Below are 21443 nucleotides of genomic sequence, written 5' to 3'. Positions count from 1 at the left end.
GTGAGAAACTTTAGTCATCTTTATCAGCCTCTGTTTCAAAGGTTTACAATAAATTATAAATATTGATGCGAGCTTGTTCCTCCGCATACGAGTAAAACGGTAGATTAACAAAAAGGGCTTTTGAAAGAGGATAGTTTGAACTTCCTAGCCCCTGGACCTGAAATCAATGATCATCCAACCCTTGATCCCATTCTGCATCTGCTTTGCTTTACCAAAACTGCATTTAACGTGAACATGAATGTATTTTTGTCTTTTCTGCATTACCACGTTTTGCTTACCAAAACTGCACATGTCCGTGACTAATTTTAGACTTTAACCATTGTTTTAGTCGGGAAAACCATTATTTTCAGTAACTGTTATGTTTCTTCACGTGTTAGCCGACGCGTGCGCCTGACCTCTATGCATGTCACTTGTCACGATCGTTCAGTCTCAATCACGTTATGGCACACGCCTTTTTCAGCGATGCGCTGTGACGTAGACAGAAAACAATATGTCTCTCCAGTCACGTAGATCTTGTGTCTGAAGCTTATGTTTTAGCACTAACATGGTTTTAAGGACAGTTTTACCTACCTAGGTAACTATAAATAAGTTGGGAGTAGGTAAAAAGTTGATTCAGTCGCTCACAGCTCCTTTCGTATGGAATTTATGTAGCTGAAAATATAATGATGTTGATGCAAGTGAGTTCCTGAATAGTATATCTAATGCTAGAAAAGTTTCCTTCTGACCTATGGCTATATGACACAAGTGACAGTCCTCTTTGGAATGAAACCAGATGTGGAACGCCCACTCAAGGTGCTTTTTGGCATATACCAGCTGGATTTTGGCATATAAGTATCCACTGTCTGCTTCTTAGTTGAGGCTTGCCACCGGACCTGGTGTGACGATCACGACCACTCTAGCAAGAGTGTATATAGCGACGAAGAAGAAGAAGTCTGCTTCTTAAGTAGGTACTTATGGTTTATGGCACACGTGACAGGTCCTGACATACCTATGTCATGCAGTTCTACGTCCAGACTGCCAAGAGAGGACTTCCAAAATGACGTACCTACCTACTAACTAAACAAACATCTTTGTCCTCTATTTCCCCTGAATCCTTGAGTATACTTTCCACTACGACATCATCACATGACCGTTTCCTTTGACGTTCTTGAACAAACCAACCCAAAAAAGACGTCATTCTCCAACTAATCAACAACAAAATCATCCATCTACCCTTCAGACAACTAACTGAAGGCGTGTCTAAGACACAAAGCCTCTCATTGGTGGTTTCCTTCCAGTCTTACCATCGATAAGATACCTTATCTTATGCTAATATTTTGAATTCCATGGTGATCTGTCTGATAAGATATAACTTTCTTTCTTGTCATTCAAACAGACTGGCTCCTACGTAGTTCTTTCTCTGGAATATTTTACATTATCTTATTTCTCGATAGATTTTATGGGTGTTTTAAGTGACTTTACTAACTTAAACGACTTAATTGCAAATAAATGATTTCTTTCTTTCTTTCTTTTCAGCCAAATGACGTCCACTGCTGGATTGGAAATAATAAATAAATGATTATGATATGATAATTATGATTATGATTATGACTAAATATTATTAAAGCCTATTATGTTTAAAAATTCTTCCTATTCCAGATACCACAATGCTAAAGGACTTAGCATCCCTCATTGTAAAGCACACGGTCCCCTCCCGGCGCCACCTGACTCCAGAGCTGCTCCTCCGCCTGGTGACTCCTGAGTGTCCCCTCTGGCGGGCGAAAGACGNTAGTATACATTGTAAGTTTTATAGAAAACTAGCTGACCCGGCGAACTTTGTTCCGCCTTAATGGCAATAAATAAGCAGACTTTTTTTTAATTTCGAACGGGACAAAAAGTATCCTATGTCCTTCTCCTGGCTCTAAACTACCTCCCTGACAATTTTCAGCTAAATCGGTTCAGCCGTTCTTGAGTTATAAGTGGAGTAACTAACACGACTTTCTTTTATATATATAGATATTCATTATATCAAACCATTTTATATCAGTTAATAGTTATTTCTCTTAAAATTATTCGTTTTAAAATTATATTCTTCGTTTATTATAGTAAATAATTATTATATTAAACGATTTTATATAATTTGATGTTATATCCTCTAAGTATTATATGATATGTAGTTATATCATACATTACACACCCTTTTACTAAGAAATGTTGTTATTTTCACCGGTACTCCAGCCGCAATCAGTTGTTATACTGCCATTTTCAAAATAAATTGGCGGATTTTGCTTAAATATCATTGGGAGGCAGTCAAAAGTGTGCTTTCTATGGTACAGTGTTGACATATTAAGAAATCGATTTTATACTCTTATTTTATTGAATCAAAAAATAAAGTGTCGGTCATTGGTTCTTGTCGGTCATTGGTGCCACTACGTTAAATACCTACTGTTGTCCTATCGGCTGATTTAAATAGGCAAATACTCTAACGGGTAGTTGTAGGTTATTGGTGGTCAGTGGTTGGGGCTGAAAAGAAGCAGGGTGAGAAACTTTAGTCATCTTTATCAGCCTCTGTTTCAAGGGTTTACAATAAATTATGAATATTGACGCGAGCTTGTTCCTCCGTATACTAGTAAAACAGGGACTAAGGGCTTTTGAAAGAGGATTGTTTGAACTTCCAAGCCCCTGGACCTAAAATCAATGATCATGCAACCCTTGATCCCATTCTGCATCTGCTTTGCTTCCCAAAACTGCATAAACGTGTCCGTGACTAATTTTAGACTTTAACCATTGTTTTAGTCGGGAAAACCATTATTTTCAGTAACTGTTATGTTTCTTCTCGTGTTAGCCGACGCGTGCGCCTGGCCTCTATGCATGTCACTTGTCACGATCGTTCAGTCTCAATCACGTTATGGCCAGCGTTATGGCACACGCCTTTTTTCAGCGATGCGCTGTGACGTAGACAGAAAACAATATATGTCTCTCCAGTCACGTAGATCTTGTAGTGTCTGAAGCTTATATTTTTAGCACTAATATGGTTTTACACTTTTTTATAATCTGTCGTTTTACGGACAGTTATACCTACCTCATATAATATGTCGTGCAGGGGAAGGTTGAGGGCACAAGAGCGCGCGGCAGGTCGCCCATGCGCTGGACTGACCAGGTCAAAACCGCACTCAATGGTCCACTCCACGAGTGCACAAGAAAGGCTGCAGTGCGGGAGGAATGGCGACGGATTGTGAGGCTTGCCACCAAACCAGGTGTGACGACGACCACGGGCACTCTGCCAAGAGTGTAGCGACGAAGAAGAATACCTACCTAACTATTTAAATAAGTTGGGAGTAAGGTAAAAAGTTGATTCAGTCGCTCGCTGCACCTTTCGTATGGAATTTATGTAGCTGAAATAATGATGTTGACGTAATTGAGTTCCTGAATAGCATATCTAATGCTAGAAAAGTTTCCTGCTGATCTATGGCTATATGACACAAGTGAAAGTCCTCTTTGGAATGAAATCAGATGTGGAACGCGTGCATTTTGGCATACACCAGCAGGATTTTGGCATATAAGTATCCACTGTCTGCTTCTTACTTGAGGCTTGCCACCGGACCTGGTGTGACGATCACGACTACTCTAGCAAGAGTGTAGCGACGAAGAAGTAGAAGTCTGCTTCTTAAGTAGGTATACTTCTGGTTTATGGCACACGTAACAGTTTCTGGCAAGTTCTACGTCCTGAGTTCCTGACTGCCATGGGAGGACTTCTAAAATGATGTACTAGCTAAACAAACAGCTTTGTCCTCTATTTCCCCTGACTCTTTGAGTATACTTTCCACTACGACATCATCACATGACCGTTTCCTTTGACGTTCTTTATAAACCAACCCAAAAAGACGTCATTTTTCAACTAATCAATAATAAAGTCATCCATCTACCCTTCAGACAACTAAATGAAGGCGTGTCTAAGACACAAAGCCTCTCATTGGTGGTTTCCTTCCAGTCTTACCATCGATAAGATACTTTATCTTATGCTAATATTTTGAATTCCATGGTGATCTGTCTGATAAGATATAACTTTCTTTCTTGTCATTCAAACAGACTGGCTCCTACGTAGTTTTTTCTTCTGGAATATTTTCACATTATCCTATTTCTAAATAGATTTTATGGATGTTTTAAGTGACTTTACTAACTTAAACGACTACGATGGTGGCTTTATTATTATAATTATGGATTTAATTCGTCCATTAGATCCAACATGTGCGGGACTAATGCCACCCCACACCTGCATCTCCGGTATACACGGTGGAAACGATAAGTTCACTCGATCATTTCTAAACTATACAGGATATCGAAAAGCTTACTGATCCTGAAAGTTCTTCACGAGCTCTATCAAACGGTATTAATCTTCTTTTGTACATCTACACACAACCTATACGCTCACACTCATCATACACACGACACACACATTCACACATCAGTCTTCTCTGTTAAGTTATTAGGTAAACGCCATTCGTTCCGGGGGTGAGGCCCGTAGCACAGGTTTCTTTTTTGAAACCTATTTCAGGCACCAGTCCCTCGCACTTGAGGTTAGAAATCCTTGGCTTAATTTATATTGTATTGTGTACCTGAATTGTGAAGGGTAATAAATATTTTTTGATTTGATTTGATTTGAGTTACCGTTACCGTTTGATAGAGCTCGTGAAGAACTTTCGTTATCGTTTCCACCCTGTAGACAGGATCTAAAGCTTGACCTCCAATGAAACCCAAGGTTGAGCAGTCTCGGGGGATAGCTAACTGGTCATCGTGTAGGCAATGGAGACTAAATATCCTGATGATGATGATGATATCGACTTTATTTAGGGCTGATTTTTCAATCGTCGGATAACTTTTAACTGGCAATATTGACAGTTTCAGTATGGGAAATATGTCAAAATGAGAAGGTTCTTCAGTTAAAAGATATCTGACGATTGAAAAATCAGCCCTTAGATGAGTAAGGGTAGATTCGACCAAACAAGAGTAAATAAATCTCAGAATAAATCGTCAGTTTTGACATATTATTTCCCATAACTACTGAAACTGTCAATGTGTCTGTTATACCAGGAGTTATTCTTGGATAAAAGTTGGGTTGAATCGGGCAGGCAGGTCGAAAAAACCAAAAAACCTATTATTGTCTTACAACAAATATTTCTATTCCAGATCCCACAATGCTAAAGGACTTAGCATCGCTCATCGTAAAGCACACGGTCCCCTCCCGGCGCCACCTGACTCCAGAGCTGCTCCTCCGCCTGGTGACTCCTGAGTGTCCCCTCTGGCGGGCGAAAGAGGACGAGATCCCCTTCAAGGATCCCTTTTGGGCCTTCTATTGGCCAGGGGGACAGGCCACTGCAAGGTGAGATTCATCATCAACAGCCCTTTACAGTCCACTGCTGGACTATGAGCCTCCTCCACTATAGTGGAGGGTTTTGCCATAATCCCCACGCTTGGCAGGCGGGTTGGAGATCGCAGTTTAAAAGATTGATGTTTGTCAGAGAGCGCTGCTACCCGTTCTCTGTTTGATGTGTAGTCCCTAAGTCGCCTCTTACGACACCCGCGGGAAGAGTAGGGGTTGGTGACAAATGTATTCTACTCTGCCGTCACCACATGGCATCGTGAGATTTGGTTACATTTATTATGGGGTTGGGATTATGGGATAACTAGCTTTTGCCCGCGGCTTCACCCGCGTGAAATTTCGTTTGTCACAGATCGTCATAAATTATAGCCTATATGTTATTCTGGGTTATAAACAAAATGCGTGAAAGAGTAACAAACATCCAGACATCCACACAAACATTCGCATTTATAATATTAGTTAGATACTTTCTGGCTTTGTGGTATATTTTGTTAATGCATCTTTGAAGTACCCTTGAAGTTTTCACTACCTTGGGATAGTTTTAGCTTTTACTTACTTTTTATTTTAGTATTTCTGTTAGCGATTAAGAGAAACTTTGTGTCAAAATGGCGTAATGCTAAACAAAGGCCTTTCCCACGGATTTCCACAATGAGCGGTCCTGCGCTACCCGCATCTAGGTACTTTTCGCGATCTTCATCAGATCGTCGGTTCACCAAGTGGGAGACCTGTCTACATTTTTCATTCCATTTGGTGCCGGTAGAGTAAAATAGGACCACTTTCCGTCCCTTAGATGTTGCAAAATGCGACTTAGGTTACCCCTAGAGACAAATTATTCGAACAATCACATCAAGCTATTCAGGTTAGGTTAGGTTTCCCTAAGGTTGCGGGAAGCATCTGGATCCTAAATAGAGTTGCCGAAGCAGCCATGGCCCGATGTGTTCACGCGCACCGTTAGCGAAGAACAGGGGAGGTACTACCTGGTATTACTCCCCTGAAGCACATAAAGCCAGTCGTCGCTTGCTTAAACGGAGCGAGCCACAGTCTGGGGCGGAGCCGCAAAAATGTCTAGGCCGTCCAGCTCGGACAATGACTCGCAGTTCCGTCCCAAAGACTTCGGGAGGACACCGTCAGGTTTTAGTGAGCGCCCTGCCCATATGGCAGGGAGAGCCTCACATAACCCACTAGTTCCCCCGGGCCAGTGGGTATGAAATTTCATGCATTTACTGACGAAAAAAAGCACCTGGATCCTGAATGCGTTGCCCAGGACTGATCGTTGTGAAAGCCTTTGTCTATTGATAAAAGGATTTACCTATTTAGATGAAGGTTTATTAACAGTCGGGAAAACCATGTCCATATTCAGGAGTTTGAATTTGTTTACACACAACATAAGGTAGTTAAGGAAAATAGTTTAGTTGGGTTTGTTTTATTATTTGCGGAAGTATAGTATTATTCTAAAATAACTATCCTCGATGTTGTTATAAATATTCATGCATGAGGAAAACGTCTGGATCGCAAACAGTAGCGAAATACGAGGAATGGAGTATCCATTGCGAATTAGAAACATAATTAATATTTAATTTGTATGGGAGGAAAATAAGTCGTGGTGTAGGGGTTACTTTTAAGCTGGAGCCTTATCAAGAAGATTTCATGTTTGTTTGAATAATGTTTAATGTTTACTATAAGAACAGCCGCTACCAATCGATCAACGTGGAAAGCATTAGGGGAGGCCTATGTTCAGCAGTGGACGTCCTATGGCTGACATGATGATGATGATGATGATGATAAGAACAGTGGTGAAAGCGAGAAATAGATGCAAGTCAGTTCCACACATAGTTAAAACAAATTCTACTGTCTGTTCTGAAATTTCTGAATAAATATAATCATCATCACAATGAGTTAGATTAGATCTCTACGTGAAAATTCAGCTTTTGCTTTAAAGTTTAACTTCCCCGGGACAAACTTGGCCTCCACTGGTTGGGTTTTTATTGGCGGACAAGCTGTAGATCCTGGCTACACAGGAGTTGCAGCGGTGGGAAAAAAAACTAACTAGGCAGAACCTGCCTTGGCATTATCCTACGTCTTTATCAAAAAATTAAGTCCAAAAAAGGCAAAAGAAAAGACAGAAAGGCATTAAGTCCGCCTTATGTACACTGTTCTAATATGTGCATATAGGTTTAAAATAAATAAATAAAAACTGTTGCTCTATTTTGAATTTTGCATTCAATAATTTGTCTCACTTATGTCAACAAAATACGGTGTACGAAAATTATACCAACACAAGTTTGGTGAGTCATTCTTCCACGGCAATATTGACAACCCGAGCCGCGTTTTGAATATTCATCCAACGAAAACCATAGTTAATTTACAAACAATGATGTACAGAGAAATAATATTTTTCGGAGAACTCGTAAATATTTTGGAAAATCCACAATAGGTACCTAATATCCGTTTGCAATTGACATCTTTTTTTTGTGAATGAACACAATGATATTTTCTCGTTTAGTGTATTAAGAATAAGAAATGAGTAAGAATATTTAAAAGGTCAACTGTTTTCAAATTATTATACTTAACTCTTTATTTTGGAAAAACTGATGTCTTTCTTATTCTAATGTTTTTCTCAAAAGCTCACTCGTCACTCGTCAGTCGTCACGCCATAATGTGCGTTGCAGTTTTGTAACATCGCAGAAACGAGTTTTCGCTACGTGAGTCGCAATAATGTAGCGTTGTCATTTTATAAATCTTGTAAATATTTTTTTATAAAAAAGTGTGTAATTAATAGGATACCTAGATACTGCTAATTTGCAAGTACCAACAAAACGTAAACAAATAAAATGGTTGCTTGCTTACTGGTGTGGCGTGTAAATAGCCACACCAGGAATAAAAAATTGCGGGGAAGGAAGGNTTTGTGTCAAATGGCGTACTGCTAAACAAAGGCCTTTCCCAAGGATTTCCACAATGAGCGGTCCTGCGCTACCCGCATCTAGGAAATTTCCGCGATATTCACCAGATCGTCGGTTCACCAAGTGGAAGACCTGCCTACACTTTTCATTCCATTTCGTTCCTTTCGGTAGAATAAAATAGGACCACTTCCCGTCTATTCTTAGATGTTGCAAAATGCGACTTAGGTTATCCCTAGGGACAAATTATTCGAACATCACATCAAGCGATTCAGTGAAGGTTGCGGGAAGCACCTGGATCCTAAATAGATAGTCGCCGAAACAGCCATGGCCTGATGTCTTCACGCGCACCATTAGCGAAGAACAGGAGAGGTACTACTCCCCTGAAGCACATGAAGCCAGTCGTAGCTTGCTCAAACGGAGCGAGCCACAGTCTGGGGCGGAGCCGCAAAAATTTCTAGGCCGTCCAGCTTAGACAATGATTCGCAGTTCCGTCCCAAAGACTTTGGGAGGACACCGTCAGGTTTTAGTGAGTAGGCCCTGCCCATCTGGCAGGGAGAGCCTCACATAACCCACTAGTTTCCCCGGGCCAGTGGGTATGCAATTTCATGCATTTACTGACGAAAAAAAAAGCACCTGGATCCCGAATGCGTTGCCCAGGACTGATCGTTGTGAAAGCCTTTGTCTATTGATAAAAGGATTTACCTATTTAGATGAAGGTTTATTAACAGTCGGGAAAACCATGTCCATATTCAGGAGTTTGAATTTGTTTACACACAACATAAGGTAGTTAAGGAAAATAGTTTAGTTGGGTTTGTTGTATTATTTGCGGAAGTATAGAATTATTCTAAAATAACTATCCTCGATGTTGTTATAAATATTCATGCATGAGGAAAACGTCTGGGTCGCAAACAGTAGCGAAATACGAGGAATGGAGTATCCATTGCGAATTAGAAACAGAATTAATATTTAATTTGTATGGGAGGAAAATAAGACAAGCGGTGTATGGGTTAAAAACTCTTGAAAAAACTCTTTATTTTTGCAAATACATAGGCTTTTAAAAATCACTTTTACACGTACCAGTATTAACCCTACCACTGCTTCGGGACAATAAATGGGCCAGTGCTGAGAAGAAGCAGCGCAAGAAACTTACTAGCAGGTTACAGCTGGTATCAAATGAAAGTGAGAAATAAAATCAACTGTTAGTTGTTAGATTCAAAGTTGCTCCATCTATTTAACCTAAATGTATGGAATAGCTCTCTTGAAAATAGGACATTTTGGTAAAACTCCTGTAAGAACCAATGACCATTGCCCGATTTATTGTTTTAATTTAGCATTTCGAGTAGAAACTTTATTTTTGGCCAGTTGATGACTAAAACCAGATAGGTAATTCTCATGAAACCAACTACGAGATTCCAGCACTTCAACAAAAAACAGGTGCTCTTCTAGCTTCGAATTTTGCATCTTGTAAAATAATTTGTCTCAAACTGCACAATAGAGCTTATTATGTCAACAAAATAAAATAAGGTGTACGAAAATTATAATACCAACATAACACAAGCTTTGGTGAGTCATTCTTCTGTGGCAATATTGACAACCCGAGCCGCGTTTTGAATATTCATCGAACGAAAACCATAGTTAATTCACAAACAATGCATGAGACGTTGAAATAATATTTTTCGGAGAACTCGTAAATATTTTGGAAAATCCACAATACCTAATATCCGTTTGCAATTGACATCTTTTTTTTTGTGAATGAACACAATGAATATTTTCTCGTTTAGTGTATTAAGAATAAGAAATGAGTAAGAATATTTAAAATGTCAACTGTTTTCAAATTATTATAACTATTTATTTTGGAAAAACTGACGTCTTTCTTACTCTAATGTTTTTCTCAAAAGCTCACTCGTCACGCCCATAACGTGCGTTGCAGTTTTGTAACATCGCGTCGCAGTAAAGAGAACGTGCGTCGCAATAATGTAGCATTATCATTTTAGAAAATATTGTAAAAAAAATATATTGAATTATTAGATACACAAAAGGGTGTACTAGGTAAGTATACCGCTACTGCTAATTTCCAAGTACCAACAAAAACCATAACCCTCCTTCTGGCGCAGTCGGGTAATAAAATGGTTGCTTGCCATTACATAATCTAAAAATCTTTTCTACTACAAGTTGTTCGAATTAAAAACTTTTTTTTTTATTTCCCGCTGCTATAACAACCCAAAAACTGCCACGGATTATAAATACGTCTCATAATCGTAAACTACTTTGAAATTCTGGCCATATCACGTGAAAGCAGGATAAAACACATTCCTTTGCATACTCTAAAAAGGGACAGGTAGAGTCCTTGCTACCGTACCTTATCAACAAAAGAGAGGGCATTCAAACGGCTAGGGAGAGACAAGGATAGCAATGTCTGAGTCACTCAGGAATGTTTCAGGGGATGCCTGCAGTGTGAGTCATCGATTTCGGAGAAATACAACCTACTTTCTTCTAAGGATGTTTAGTTGAATTGAATGAGACTTTTGGGATCACCCAGGAAAACAAGGATGACTCAGTCTCGCAGTTGTATGGTCAAGGACATAGTGAATAAGCTCTCACAAAGCTATTTAACTTAATTTTTACACGGAGACGTAAAGTTAATTTCATGAAAATCCAAGTAGGTAGATAATTCGTTCCTTGTTTTATGATTTTCCTAAGTTTACTGTACCTACTCTACTACGGATATGTTTCGTGGACCCATTGGAATTCATCATTATGTATGTGTATGAAAATTAAAAATATTTCATGAAGCGCCGGTGGGAAAAGAAAAATAATAGAGTCGTGAAGAAAAAACTTATGAACAGTTTTTCCCAAAAACATACGGGAAAACTGAAAGTCCTTTTCGTATGGCTCTACATCATCGGGCACACAATATCATTTGATATTGTCAAAAAACTTTGCAATAATGTTTTGAGTTGAATGGTGCTATTCGATAAATTGAGAAAAAACATTGTTTAAAGTACAACTGCTCTATGTATCATTGGTTACATTAAAGTGGTTGCCTAGTTCATAAATTATTTATTCAATTTCCTTTACTATGATTGATGGGTATTACATTTTTCTAGTAATCCATTAATTTTGTCATAGCATAACAGTTTGTAAATGATTAAGCCAGTAACCACTAGTAGGCTGAGTGTACCGGCCTTGAGCCGTGTCGAGGCCGGGGTGTGAACTTGTGACCCAGAAGACTCAAGGCTACAGGTCCAACGACCTATACAGCCCTACTGTTGTTATTTGATGCAGCAGGTCAGTCGATATTGCAGAAAAAAAACTTTTTAAGATACTGTTTACTTTACTTAGTAGAACGAAAATTGGGAAAAACATTAAAAAAAACTCACTGAAAAGTCCAAATGAAGCCGATTAAAGAAAACTAATTAATATTTTATTTATAAAGTTATCAAGTTTTCATAACTTTAAAAATAAAATTCACAGAAATGTAAAAGTTCTCCGATATGAAATGCGAATAAAAATCACTAATGTTTCCATTTTAAAGTAGAGTAGGAGGGACCTCTACACATTGATTTAATTTTTGCTTTTACAAAGATGCAAATTTGGACAGTGCCAGGGTCTGGACCAAGTGTTGCCCAGAATCAACCCATAGTGCATTTTGTTCCTCAGGCCTATACTAATGTGTAAACCGAAGCACACTGAAATCTATCCCTGGAGTTAAGAGAAAAAAAGAGTTTTGTTTCGAATTATTTACATACAAAATATCATCGATGTATACGTACTACGCATAAGATTTCGCGATTTTGGCATTAAATAACACTCGCTATGTTGAACTTAAGCATACTGCATCCGTACACGTTACTTTAGTGCGATTTAGACATTCTTTAGGAGACGCCAATATCGTAAAAAGCGCAATCAACTGAAACTTCTACGAAAAGGCATAAACTCATTTCACAAAATAAATAAATTCCGATAAAAGCCTAGCCTCCTACAGGCGTTTCTAGAAACCAGACGAATCCAAAATTATTGCAGTTAACTTCTTGTTCCAACTATACATATTTCAGCCATTTTCCACTTCAGTTCTCAGACTTCCACGGTTTCTCTGAAACAAATATGCTGAGTGATCAGACTGGTTTTCCATTTCTAGCGATGCTATAACGAAATTCAGAATGAATTCAAAGTAAAGATACATAGACGTCTTCTTTATTTCATTAAACTGCGATTTCCAACCCGCCTGCCAAGCTTGGGGATTATGCTATGGCAAAACCCTATAGTGAAGGAGGCTCATAGTCTAGCAGTGGACTGTAAAGGGCTGTTGATGATGATGATGATGAACTTATTTTATTGTTTTTGTTTGACTTTGTTTTGTTTGAGTGTGAAACCTGATGCACCTATTAGTTATTGCATAATCCATAATCATCATTGTATTGTATTGTATTACATCACATTACGTAATAAATACATTGATGTCCATTGTCTACCGAATGATTTCGCTTATAAAATTACATCGAATTTTGTAAGTTAATATGTTATTTTTGTAGTTAATAGTAGTTATTTTATTTATTATTCAATTAAATGATGCTTTAAGAGACTGCACTTTAAACCATACAATGTTTCTAAATATGAAAAAACATGGCACACATTACGGTAATTGACCTAACTATTATGTATTTTAGAACTTGCGACCACAGTAACTTTTTCAAACACATCTCTCCGATTTGGTGGAAACCGGGCCTCAGTCCAGACATCCACGAGCACCCACGGATTCTCGGAACCACCCCTACCCTCCTCATCTCCCCAATTTCGGGGAAACCACCCGACCAGCCGTTAAATCTCCCGCAAATATGAATTCTAGGAATTCGGGGTGAAGAGAGTTCGAATGGACTTGTTTATGTACCTATTAATGAATTAGATTAGTTAGTCATACACAAAAGAAATTTTTTTGGGACCGTATCTATTATTCTGTATTTAGTGCCCATTTCATAATACAGACAAAAAAAATCAAGGATTTATTTTGTGATTCATATTGAAATTAAAACTGATTTTAATTTATAAATTCAACCTAGCTGTCGCCAACGACCATACCACGTTGAAAACACCGGTTCTCGTCCGATCACCGAAGTTAAGCAACGTCGGGCGCGGTCAGTACTTGGATGGGTGACCGCCTGGGAACACCGCGTGATGTTGGCTTTTTGCTACTTTTTATAGTAGTTAACTATCATTATCCTTTCAATTTACTTTTAAGTATAGGTATTTATTTTTTTACCCAAATCCTAGTAGGATTTTTTTTTTATATAATTTATTAGGAGAATCTATTCTAGCTTACTGTAATAGTGGTAACATGTAAGTGCTGCTGAAGTGCTGATGCGATTTATAATAAAAAGCAGATTTATTTTATAGAACGCAAAAATATCAGTTTTCAAGCCAACTTAGTTTCAGTTAAGTCTAGTATTAATAAAATATTAACACATGCTTTGATTAGTAGATTTCCATGCCTTCTCAGTAGCCGAGAAAAACCAGTTTAAACAATCAGACGTTGTTCTATTCAGCTCAGAAGGCAGTTCTTAGTATTCGAACAATTAGACTTGTCGATTTCGTTAAATTCGTAACATAGGAAAATTTTCCTATGCAAAGAGGCTGGCAATAGTGAATCAGTTCCATAAAAATGGTAATTTCAGTTAGGTATATTTATCGTTACTAATTAGTGCTAAATTACTTGAAACTAAGAACTTTAAAGTGCATTATAATAATTCTGTACTTTTCATTTTTTCTCATTTCCACATAATAATATCCAGGTCATGCTTTGCGCATAGAATTTAGATTTCTGCTAAATTATGTGCACAAAGTAATAAAATTTAAATGTAATTTTAATGTTTCATTGAAATCAGTTCAGTCATGTTTGGATAAAACACTTGCATATTTTAAACATCAAACTCCCTCTATTGCCATTTAAAAAAATCTCACTTGCACTGTCTTGCAGTTCTCAGTTGGTTTAAAGTGGTAGATAGTAATACTTGTAAATTATAGATGGCGCTATTCAGTGAATTTGTTTGTAAACACTGGTAGTAGATAGTTACTTTTTTGCAGAATAGATGGCGTTATCTTTTCAAAATATTTTGAATTATGGTTTTATTTTTGCAGATATATTTTAGACAATGGCGAATTAGTAAAAGGCCGCCGTGTGCTGGACATAGGCTGTGGATGTGGGGCTGGAACAATTGCAGCTGTCAAAATGGGAGCCAGTCGAGTTGTAGCCAATGATATTGACCCATGTGAGTTTTTGTACTAAAATAATTTGGGTATAGTTCATTCAACTTATGATGGTGATTTAGACAGATAAAACGTTTCGTTTTATGATTCTAACTTTCTACGAATAAAAATATTGAGTTGTAAAAATCAATTACTTTTGTGTGTTTTCATCCTTCCAAAATATCAATCACTAAGTAATCTTTCTCAATTAACCTAAACAAGAATTTCTATTTATTTATTAGTTTATTATTTAGAAAAAATTGTGAAAAAATATTAAATGAATTGTGTAGTGTTTGTATCTACGTACTAGATAGATACAATACGCTGTCTCACGTACACAAGTGATAGGCAGTCACGTGACGTCGTTACGAGTGGGACGAGTCAGTCGTACGTAGAGATGTGCCGCTGAGAAAGTTCTCGTTCCCGGCAATATTCCCAGTGAGAATATTCTCGAGAACCGAGAACGCTCCCGGGAATATTCTCAGTGTTCTCGACAGAATACATTTAGTTTTAATTTTAATTTTGTTGTTTATATGTGATATTTTATTTGTAATGTTTCGATGTTTTATTAACTGGGCGTTAAGACTAGTCGTTATAAACAAGGCATGAAACGTGTGAGTGAGATATTGCTGTCTTGCTCACTCTTTTCGTGGCGAACGCGTACCGCCGCTTTAGGACTCGGCTACGGTATTTGAACATAAGTGTGCCTCTGAGTTTTAAGGCCCTTGCCACCCTGGCGGATTGCAAGCGGATTCAAAGCGGATTCAAAGTGGATTTAAGGCGGAGTGGCAACGCGACGGAGAAGCCGCGTGAAAATATCGTAAAGCTACCCAAAGGCTGCCCAGCCGAGCTGGATTCGATTATTGACCTTTTTTTTCGAAGTTGGACCTACCTAACTGGACTGTTTGTCCCAGGTATACATTATTGTCAACAACCTCGAGTGTAGTCTCTAACTTTTAGAGGAGTGGGTGCAACATGGTCTTTAGACATGATTTTTAAATCTTGTCCATGTTCATTTTGAGACCCACTTGTTGAGAGACTCTATTGAGGCCATCGAGCATTGTGCCTAGATCTTCCACGATCTCAGCCATGACTACGATATCGTCTGCTGTCTGGGTGATGTACTCGCCGTTGATATTTATGCTGAATCCGCTCCAGCCCAGAAGCTTGAAAACATCTTCCAGGGCGGTGGTGATGACGTCTCCCTGTCTCACCCCTCGCTGCAACTGGATGNGCATATATTTAATTCTTTGTGATTTATTTTGTACCACTAAGAATATTCACGTTTATTCCATTTCCAGATAGTTCAAATTCATAGATATAATTTTGATCAAGATTAAAAATCAAACAAATAAAAGGCGATTAGATTTTTAGAGAAAATATTCTCGATTCTAAAAAATATCGATTAGGTTTATAAGGAGCGCCTCACTAAATAGAACTGTCATAATCACCATCTTACGCTGAATGGACTATAGTATTTAACTACAAGTCAAAAAATCATCCTTTTGCCACAGATAATATAAAATACTAGTCTTTTGCATACTAATAAAATCCGAATTCTAAGCAAAAATACTGATTTTAAGTTTATTCATTGGAGATTTCTCTCGAAACTAACAAATTTTTGGCTGAGTTGCACCATCTTACTTTTCCATACAAGAAGCACCGGTTAAAGTTAATGTTACGGTTAAAATTTGATGGTGCAACTCAGCCAAAATGTTGTACAAATAAAATAAATAGTCAACTCCCATGCAACCTCTGTGGATTGAGTGAGTTTACGTCAAACGTTCTTACTAGTGAGCACGTTAAAAAAATGTAAAATATGCGTTATGAAAATTTCAGTTAATAAAAAACAAACGACAAAAAAAAAGCAAAAAGAAGAAACTTCAACTTAATGTGGAGATGCCGGGGATCGAACCCGGGGCCTTTCACATGCAAAGCGAACGCTCTACCACTGAGCTACATCCCCTGTTATATTCTCTGACGAAATTAACGAATAGTTTGTTTGTTCGTTCGTTTCAGCCAAATGACGTCCACTGCCGAACAAAGGCCTCCCCCAAGGATTTTCACAATGACCGGTGTGGAGTCCTGCGCTGCCCGCATCTAGGCACCTCCCGCGACCTTCACCAAATCGTCGGTCCACCTAGTGGGGGGCCTGTCCAAACTACATCTTCTGGCCCGTCCGTGGTCGCCACTCTAGAACTTTTCTGCCTCATCTGTCATCCATCAGCTTTGCGAGCTATGTGCCCCGCCCACTGCCACTTGATTTTATCTATGTCGGTCACTTTGGTTACCTTTGGTTCTCATTTCTAACGCTAACTTTCAGATGCGATAGCCGCCACAAGCATAAACGCTATATTGAATGACGTAGCAGTCGAAACGAATTCGAACGACCTAATTGGTACGAATTGTGAAGAATTCGATACAATATTGATTGGAGACATGTTCTATGATGAAGAGTTCGCTAATGTCTTGTTTGGTTGGCTGCAGGGTGTAAGGGGAGAAGGAAAAACTGTAAGTTATAGTTTTGTTAACCCAACCCTTGGTATCCGTGGCTTTTTTAAAGATTGAATTGATTTTTGAAATGTATAATGGGCTTTAGAAATTATGTAGTTATAAAATATAAATAAATAAGGCAATTTGCTTTTATTTTGCACATGTTTTTGACCCTCTTTTTCATTGAATTTTTCTGAAATTCAATTCTTAATTAAATTAACTTTAATGTAGGTAGTTTTACCTACCCATTTTGATTTATTTATAGGGGTTTCAAAAGTTAAATGTGTAGTAACTACTAGGTATGCTAAATAATTATTGTTCCAGGGGAAATGCACGAAAATAAATTACAATCATATCCTAGCTAGGTACATATTTACTCATAAATATTTCTTGTCATATTCCAGATACTGATTGGAGATCCAGGCCGCCATGGATTGACTAAGAAAAGACGACAGCACATTGAGTTGATAGCTAAATACAATTTGCCCCCCGAAAGCTGCATAGAAAACCACGGGTTCATAGAAACATCGCTTTGGAAACTCAAATAAAAAGACTTTTTGTACTTAAAATGTTTATTTATAAAAATACAACAAACTACAATTTAAATTGAGACCCAAAATATATTTTTCTATTCGTTGTTATATCGTTGAACTTTGTGATTGAACACAAAATGTTTTGGAATGTTTAGAAAATATTAATGGTAAGTAATTTTATGTTTAAAATATAATAAAATTTTATGTTTTTACAAAATCTATTAGTAAACAGTACAAGTATTTACATGTATAAAAATATAGCAATACTTAAGCTAATAATTAATTTAAATTCAGGTAAAGTACACTTAAGAAAATAAGTAGGTATTAAGGTAAATTAAGATTAAATTGTAGATTTTGAATACTTTTCGAACAGTCGATGGAAATTAATTTTAAAAGGCACAAAGTGGCATTTAAATTTTTTAATAATTTATTATTGAATTTGCTTGCAAACAAACATCATCTGTAAGACATTTGAGAATCCTTAAAAACGCCATCTAGTTTTATCTGATGTACTTCATTCACAAATAATTTTGCTCAGCGCCATCTAGCAGAGAATAGTAGAAGTCTCTTCTACCTGTAACATATGTACTTTGAAACGATGAGCGCCATCTAACGGGGAGTAGTCGAACTGTCTTCTTAGTTTATTTTCAGTGAAACAAAAAATTCTACAACTGATAGTTATGCATAGTGTTTGCATAAATCCCGTGTTTGGATCTGGCCGTTCTGCCAGAGTAGTGGGAATAAGTGTCCATATCCATAGGCGCGTGGGGATGCATTATCAGAACGGGCTGCAGGGCGAGAGACTTGCGAGAACCCGACACAGATGTCGCGTCGGTCACGTAAGCGTTGTTAACTTCGCCTGTAAAGAAAAACAAATTCCAAATTAGAATTAGCAAGCAAATTAATTATTTGTTTGTTGAGAATTAGCTAGATAAATGGTTATAAAGTAACTTTTCTGGCATTTATTTGATCTGATTCTTAATTTTAAAGTTACAGTCGCCAACGTCCATACCACGTTGAAAACACCGGTTCTCGTCCGATCACCGAAGTTAAGCAACGTCGGGCGCGGTCAGTACTTGGATGGGTGACCGCCTGGGAACACCGCGTGATGTTGGCTTTTTGCTACTTTTTCTAGCTAACTATCATTGATTTACTTTTAGCAAAAGGTATTTAATAAGCAGTTAAAATAAGTGCCTATTTAGGTATTTAGCGCGACTTTTACGACGCAACAACAACGTGCAAATCCAACACAATTCGCTGCCATCCTGCGAAGAATGTAAATTGACACTGTTTAAGTGCACCTTTGTCACATCCCAATATGACCTTTACCGCCTTGTTTTAAAGACTAAACTCGCGTTGAATGCCCTTAAACCTAAAGAATGCACAATGAACGATTTGCCACTTTTCCAGAAGCGAGGATTCCAATGGCTACCTTTTATGGACCTTATTGCCTGGTAATAAATGTTGTTTTACAATCGATGGGTCTGTGCCTGCCTGCGTATGCGATTCTGACCGTTAGCATATTCATAGGGAGTGGCTGAGATGTTTTGTCGATGTCATTGGAGTAACTTGGAGAAAATTGGTGTCATTCTGTTAAGAATGACACCAATTTTCTTTATAAGTAGGTAGTGATGAACTCATAATAAGTAATTTATTACCTAACTTAGAGTAAAGTAGGTACATAAGAAGTACCTACAGTTAATTAGCAAAGTAGTGTGATGAGAAGAGACCAAAAACAAACGTCCAACCACATAAGTACTAATAGTAAGCGAATACGGCTTTCATTGATCGTTCTTTGAATCATGAATTACTAGGCTTAGTTTTTTGTATTATTATTATTCGATATCCAAAATTAAATAATGTCCCCTTAATAACTCAAAATCTATGGGAAATGGGAATGGGAAAACTAGTCAAGTCCAGTCTTTAGAACAGCATTGAATTCCTCACTTCCTTTGCCAGTCGTCAACCACGCATTTTCACTTATATTTTTGATGGGATTTGATTACCATGGCCTGATGGCTGATTACGTACCAAGACAATCATGTTACCAATAGATTAGGTCATCAGTCCACGCTATAATTCGCTCTATAAATAGCAAAAGTAAAACCTACTCACTTGTCATGGCGTTGCGCAACTAAGCATGTAGGGCGGATGTTTCCGCCCCAGTTGCCTACAAGCTAGGGCTGTCTTTAGCTAGATACAGTCCTTGGCAATAATCGCCAACCCGCTGGATAGACGGCATCATAAAGGCTACTGAGTCCACCATCCCACCATGGTCCAGTGTATTCGCGACGCCTCTAAACGGCAGAAATTGAAGCACATCGCAAGGAGAGCTACCCTCAGCGCAACCGCGACCACTCTGACAAGAGTGCCCAACTAAGAAGAAGTCCTGGCACGGGTCTTAAGGGATGCTGATGCTGATCAACCATTCGCAAATGTTTTGAGCAGACCGTGTTTAAAATCAGCATTAGTACAGCACAACAGTAACTGGTATTCAAATGTTATTGTTATCATTTTTTGAGAGCGGACAAGTTGCCTCGATCGCGTTCTTGGACATTATGCAAAAAATTCATAAATTCGTATAATGCGAAAGTTACTCTTTTTGAACCACTGAGCCGATCTTGATAATGTCTCAAATTCTCAATCATAGTCACAAACATTATCATCCAGCTGTTTTTCAAAAGGGGCGCCTGACATGAATGCGTTAAAAAGTATTTATTAATATGACAACTTATGACGCGGGCAAAACCGCGGGCTATAAGCTTTAAGTATTTAGGCAATTTGGCTCTTTGACACGTTTCTATATAATTTCACAGGACATTAATCCTGCCAATTATTTCAACCCTGCGCACCTAAATATAGAGTTGTATATGACGCCGCGTGCGCAGCTGCGGTTTCACTGGGCCATTCGGAATCATAACGCGTGAACTTTGTAAAAGTGAAATGATGACGACATCATGCAAATGCTCACACAATTGATGGCTCAATTTGGGGGCAATTTGGATGAATGAGGAGTTTTGAAATTGCTGGCGAAACGCTTTCAAAGTTACGGAAAATTGCCATGATTTTCCAAAAAGTTGATTGTGCTGAAATGCAGAGTTGTGAGTGACATCATCATTTCAGCCAAGCTGTCCACAGTTATACAAGTCTTGTGGAATCCAAGGGAGTAGAAAGGGACCCTTGATGGTGACTAAGGGATAAATAAATATGTAAACATCAGGCCTCTCTAACTTTGTTCAGTATAGGGATATTAATAAGGCAAAATCCTCCGTTTATCTAAGAGAAATAGGGAAGCCTGCTCCTGCAGTTAACAATCTGATATTCCTTGCTTCGTTTACTACAGTGAAAATCAATACCCAAAACTTCACCCGGAAGATCGCTACTTTTTTTTGAAGTCGGTTAAAAAGTAAAAAGCATGGCATGGTTTGATGTGACCAAATATAAACTGAATGCCAATGTATTACGAGTACGTAGTACGTACTTATACTGCTGTACGTTCTGCTTCTTCTCAGCACTGGGCCATTTACTGTCCCGAAGCAGTGGCAGGATTAACACTGGGACTTTTTAAAAAGCCTACTTGCAAAAATAAAATAAATGTTTTATAGGGCTGGTGATGATAATCAACCATCGATCAATGTGAGACCTAACCATTAACTTCCATCTTCTGTACCACATTTAAAGCAAATAAATGATGATTCTGATTCTGAAGCATACCTTTGTAAAGCGAAGGCGGCGGGTACCCGCTGTCAGGCTGGAGCCTCACGTGCCTGGTGGCCAGGATGAAGGCCAACGCCGCCAGCACCACGCCGTCTAAGCAGCCAATGATGGCCAGGATATACGCCCAGCGCACGTGGCAGCGCCCTGGAAACATGTGATGTTATGTTTGCTAAAGCGTACCATAATAGTAGGGTTCTTCAT

General features: G+C 38.3%; 2 protein-coding genes and 3 non-coding genes across 7 annotated transcripts in view; 3 read left to right on the top strand and 2 right to left on the bottom strand.

Moving 5' to 3' along the window:
• The window catches only part of LOC114356163 (electron transfer flavoprotein beta subunit lysine methyltransferase), a 53307-nt gene extending 35601 nt beyond the window's left edge, over window positions 1–17706 (top strand). For all 3 annotated transcript variants that reach the window (XM_028309281.1, XM_028309280.1, XM_028309278.1), the window contains exons 2-5: window positions 5167–5359; window positions 14392–14522; window positions 16823–17010; window positions 17397–17706. In XM_028309281.1, coding sequence (XP_028165082.1) covers window positions 5175–5359; window positions 14392–14522; window positions 16823–17010; window positions 17397–17540 — 648 coding nt within the window. In that variant the 5' untranslated portion in view covers window positions 5167–5174 and the 3' untranslated portion in view covers window positions 17541–17706. The remainder of the gene's footprint in view (window positions 1–5166; window positions 5360–14391; window positions 14523–16822; window positions 17011–17396) is intronic.
• LOC114356185 (5S ribosomal RNA) lies at window positions 13322–13440 on the top strand. Its single transcript, XR_003656182.1, has one exon. It is a non-coding gene; the product is annotated as a 5S ribosomal RNA (ribosomal RNA).
• On the bottom strand, window positions 16394–16465 carry TRNAA-UGC (transfer RNA alanine (anticodon UGC)). Its single transcript has one exon. It is a non-coding gene; the product is annotated as a tRNA-Ala (tRNA).
• A 267-nt stretch (window positions 17707–17973) lies between the features above and the next one.
• Window positions 17974–21443, bottom strand: part of Tmhs (Tetraspan membrane protein in hair cell stereocilia) — a 28992-nt gene continuing 25522 nt past the window's right edge. Inside the window, exons 3-4 of the mRNA XM_028309286.1 lie at window positions 21240–21386; window positions 17974–18384 (exon numbers count right to left, since the gene is read on the bottom strand). Of these exons, the coding sequence (XP_028165087.1) occupies window positions 18191–18384; window positions 21240–21386 (341 nt within the window). The 3' untranslated portion in view covers window positions 17974–18190. The remainder of the gene's footprint in view (window positions 18385–21239; window positions 21387–21443) is intronic.
• LOC114356176 (5S ribosomal RNA) lies at window positions 18524–18642 on the top strand. The gene has a single exon (XR_003656173.1). It is a non-coding gene; the product is annotated as a 5S ribosomal RNA (ribosomal RNA).

The sequence above is a fragment of the Ostrinia furnacalis genome, unplaced genomic scaffold, assembly GCF_004193835.3.
Source record: "Ostrinia furnacalis isolate ACB-3 unplaced genomic scaffold, ASM419383v2 OfSCF2698, whole genome shotgun sequence".
NCBI classification, from domain to species: domain Eukaryota; kingdom Metazoa; phylum Arthropoda; class Insecta; order Lepidoptera; family Crambidae; genus Ostrinia; species Ostrinia furnacalis.
The sequence above is the reverse complement of the archived record's forward strand: the minus strand, read 5'-3'. Positions and strand labels throughout refer to the sequence as shown.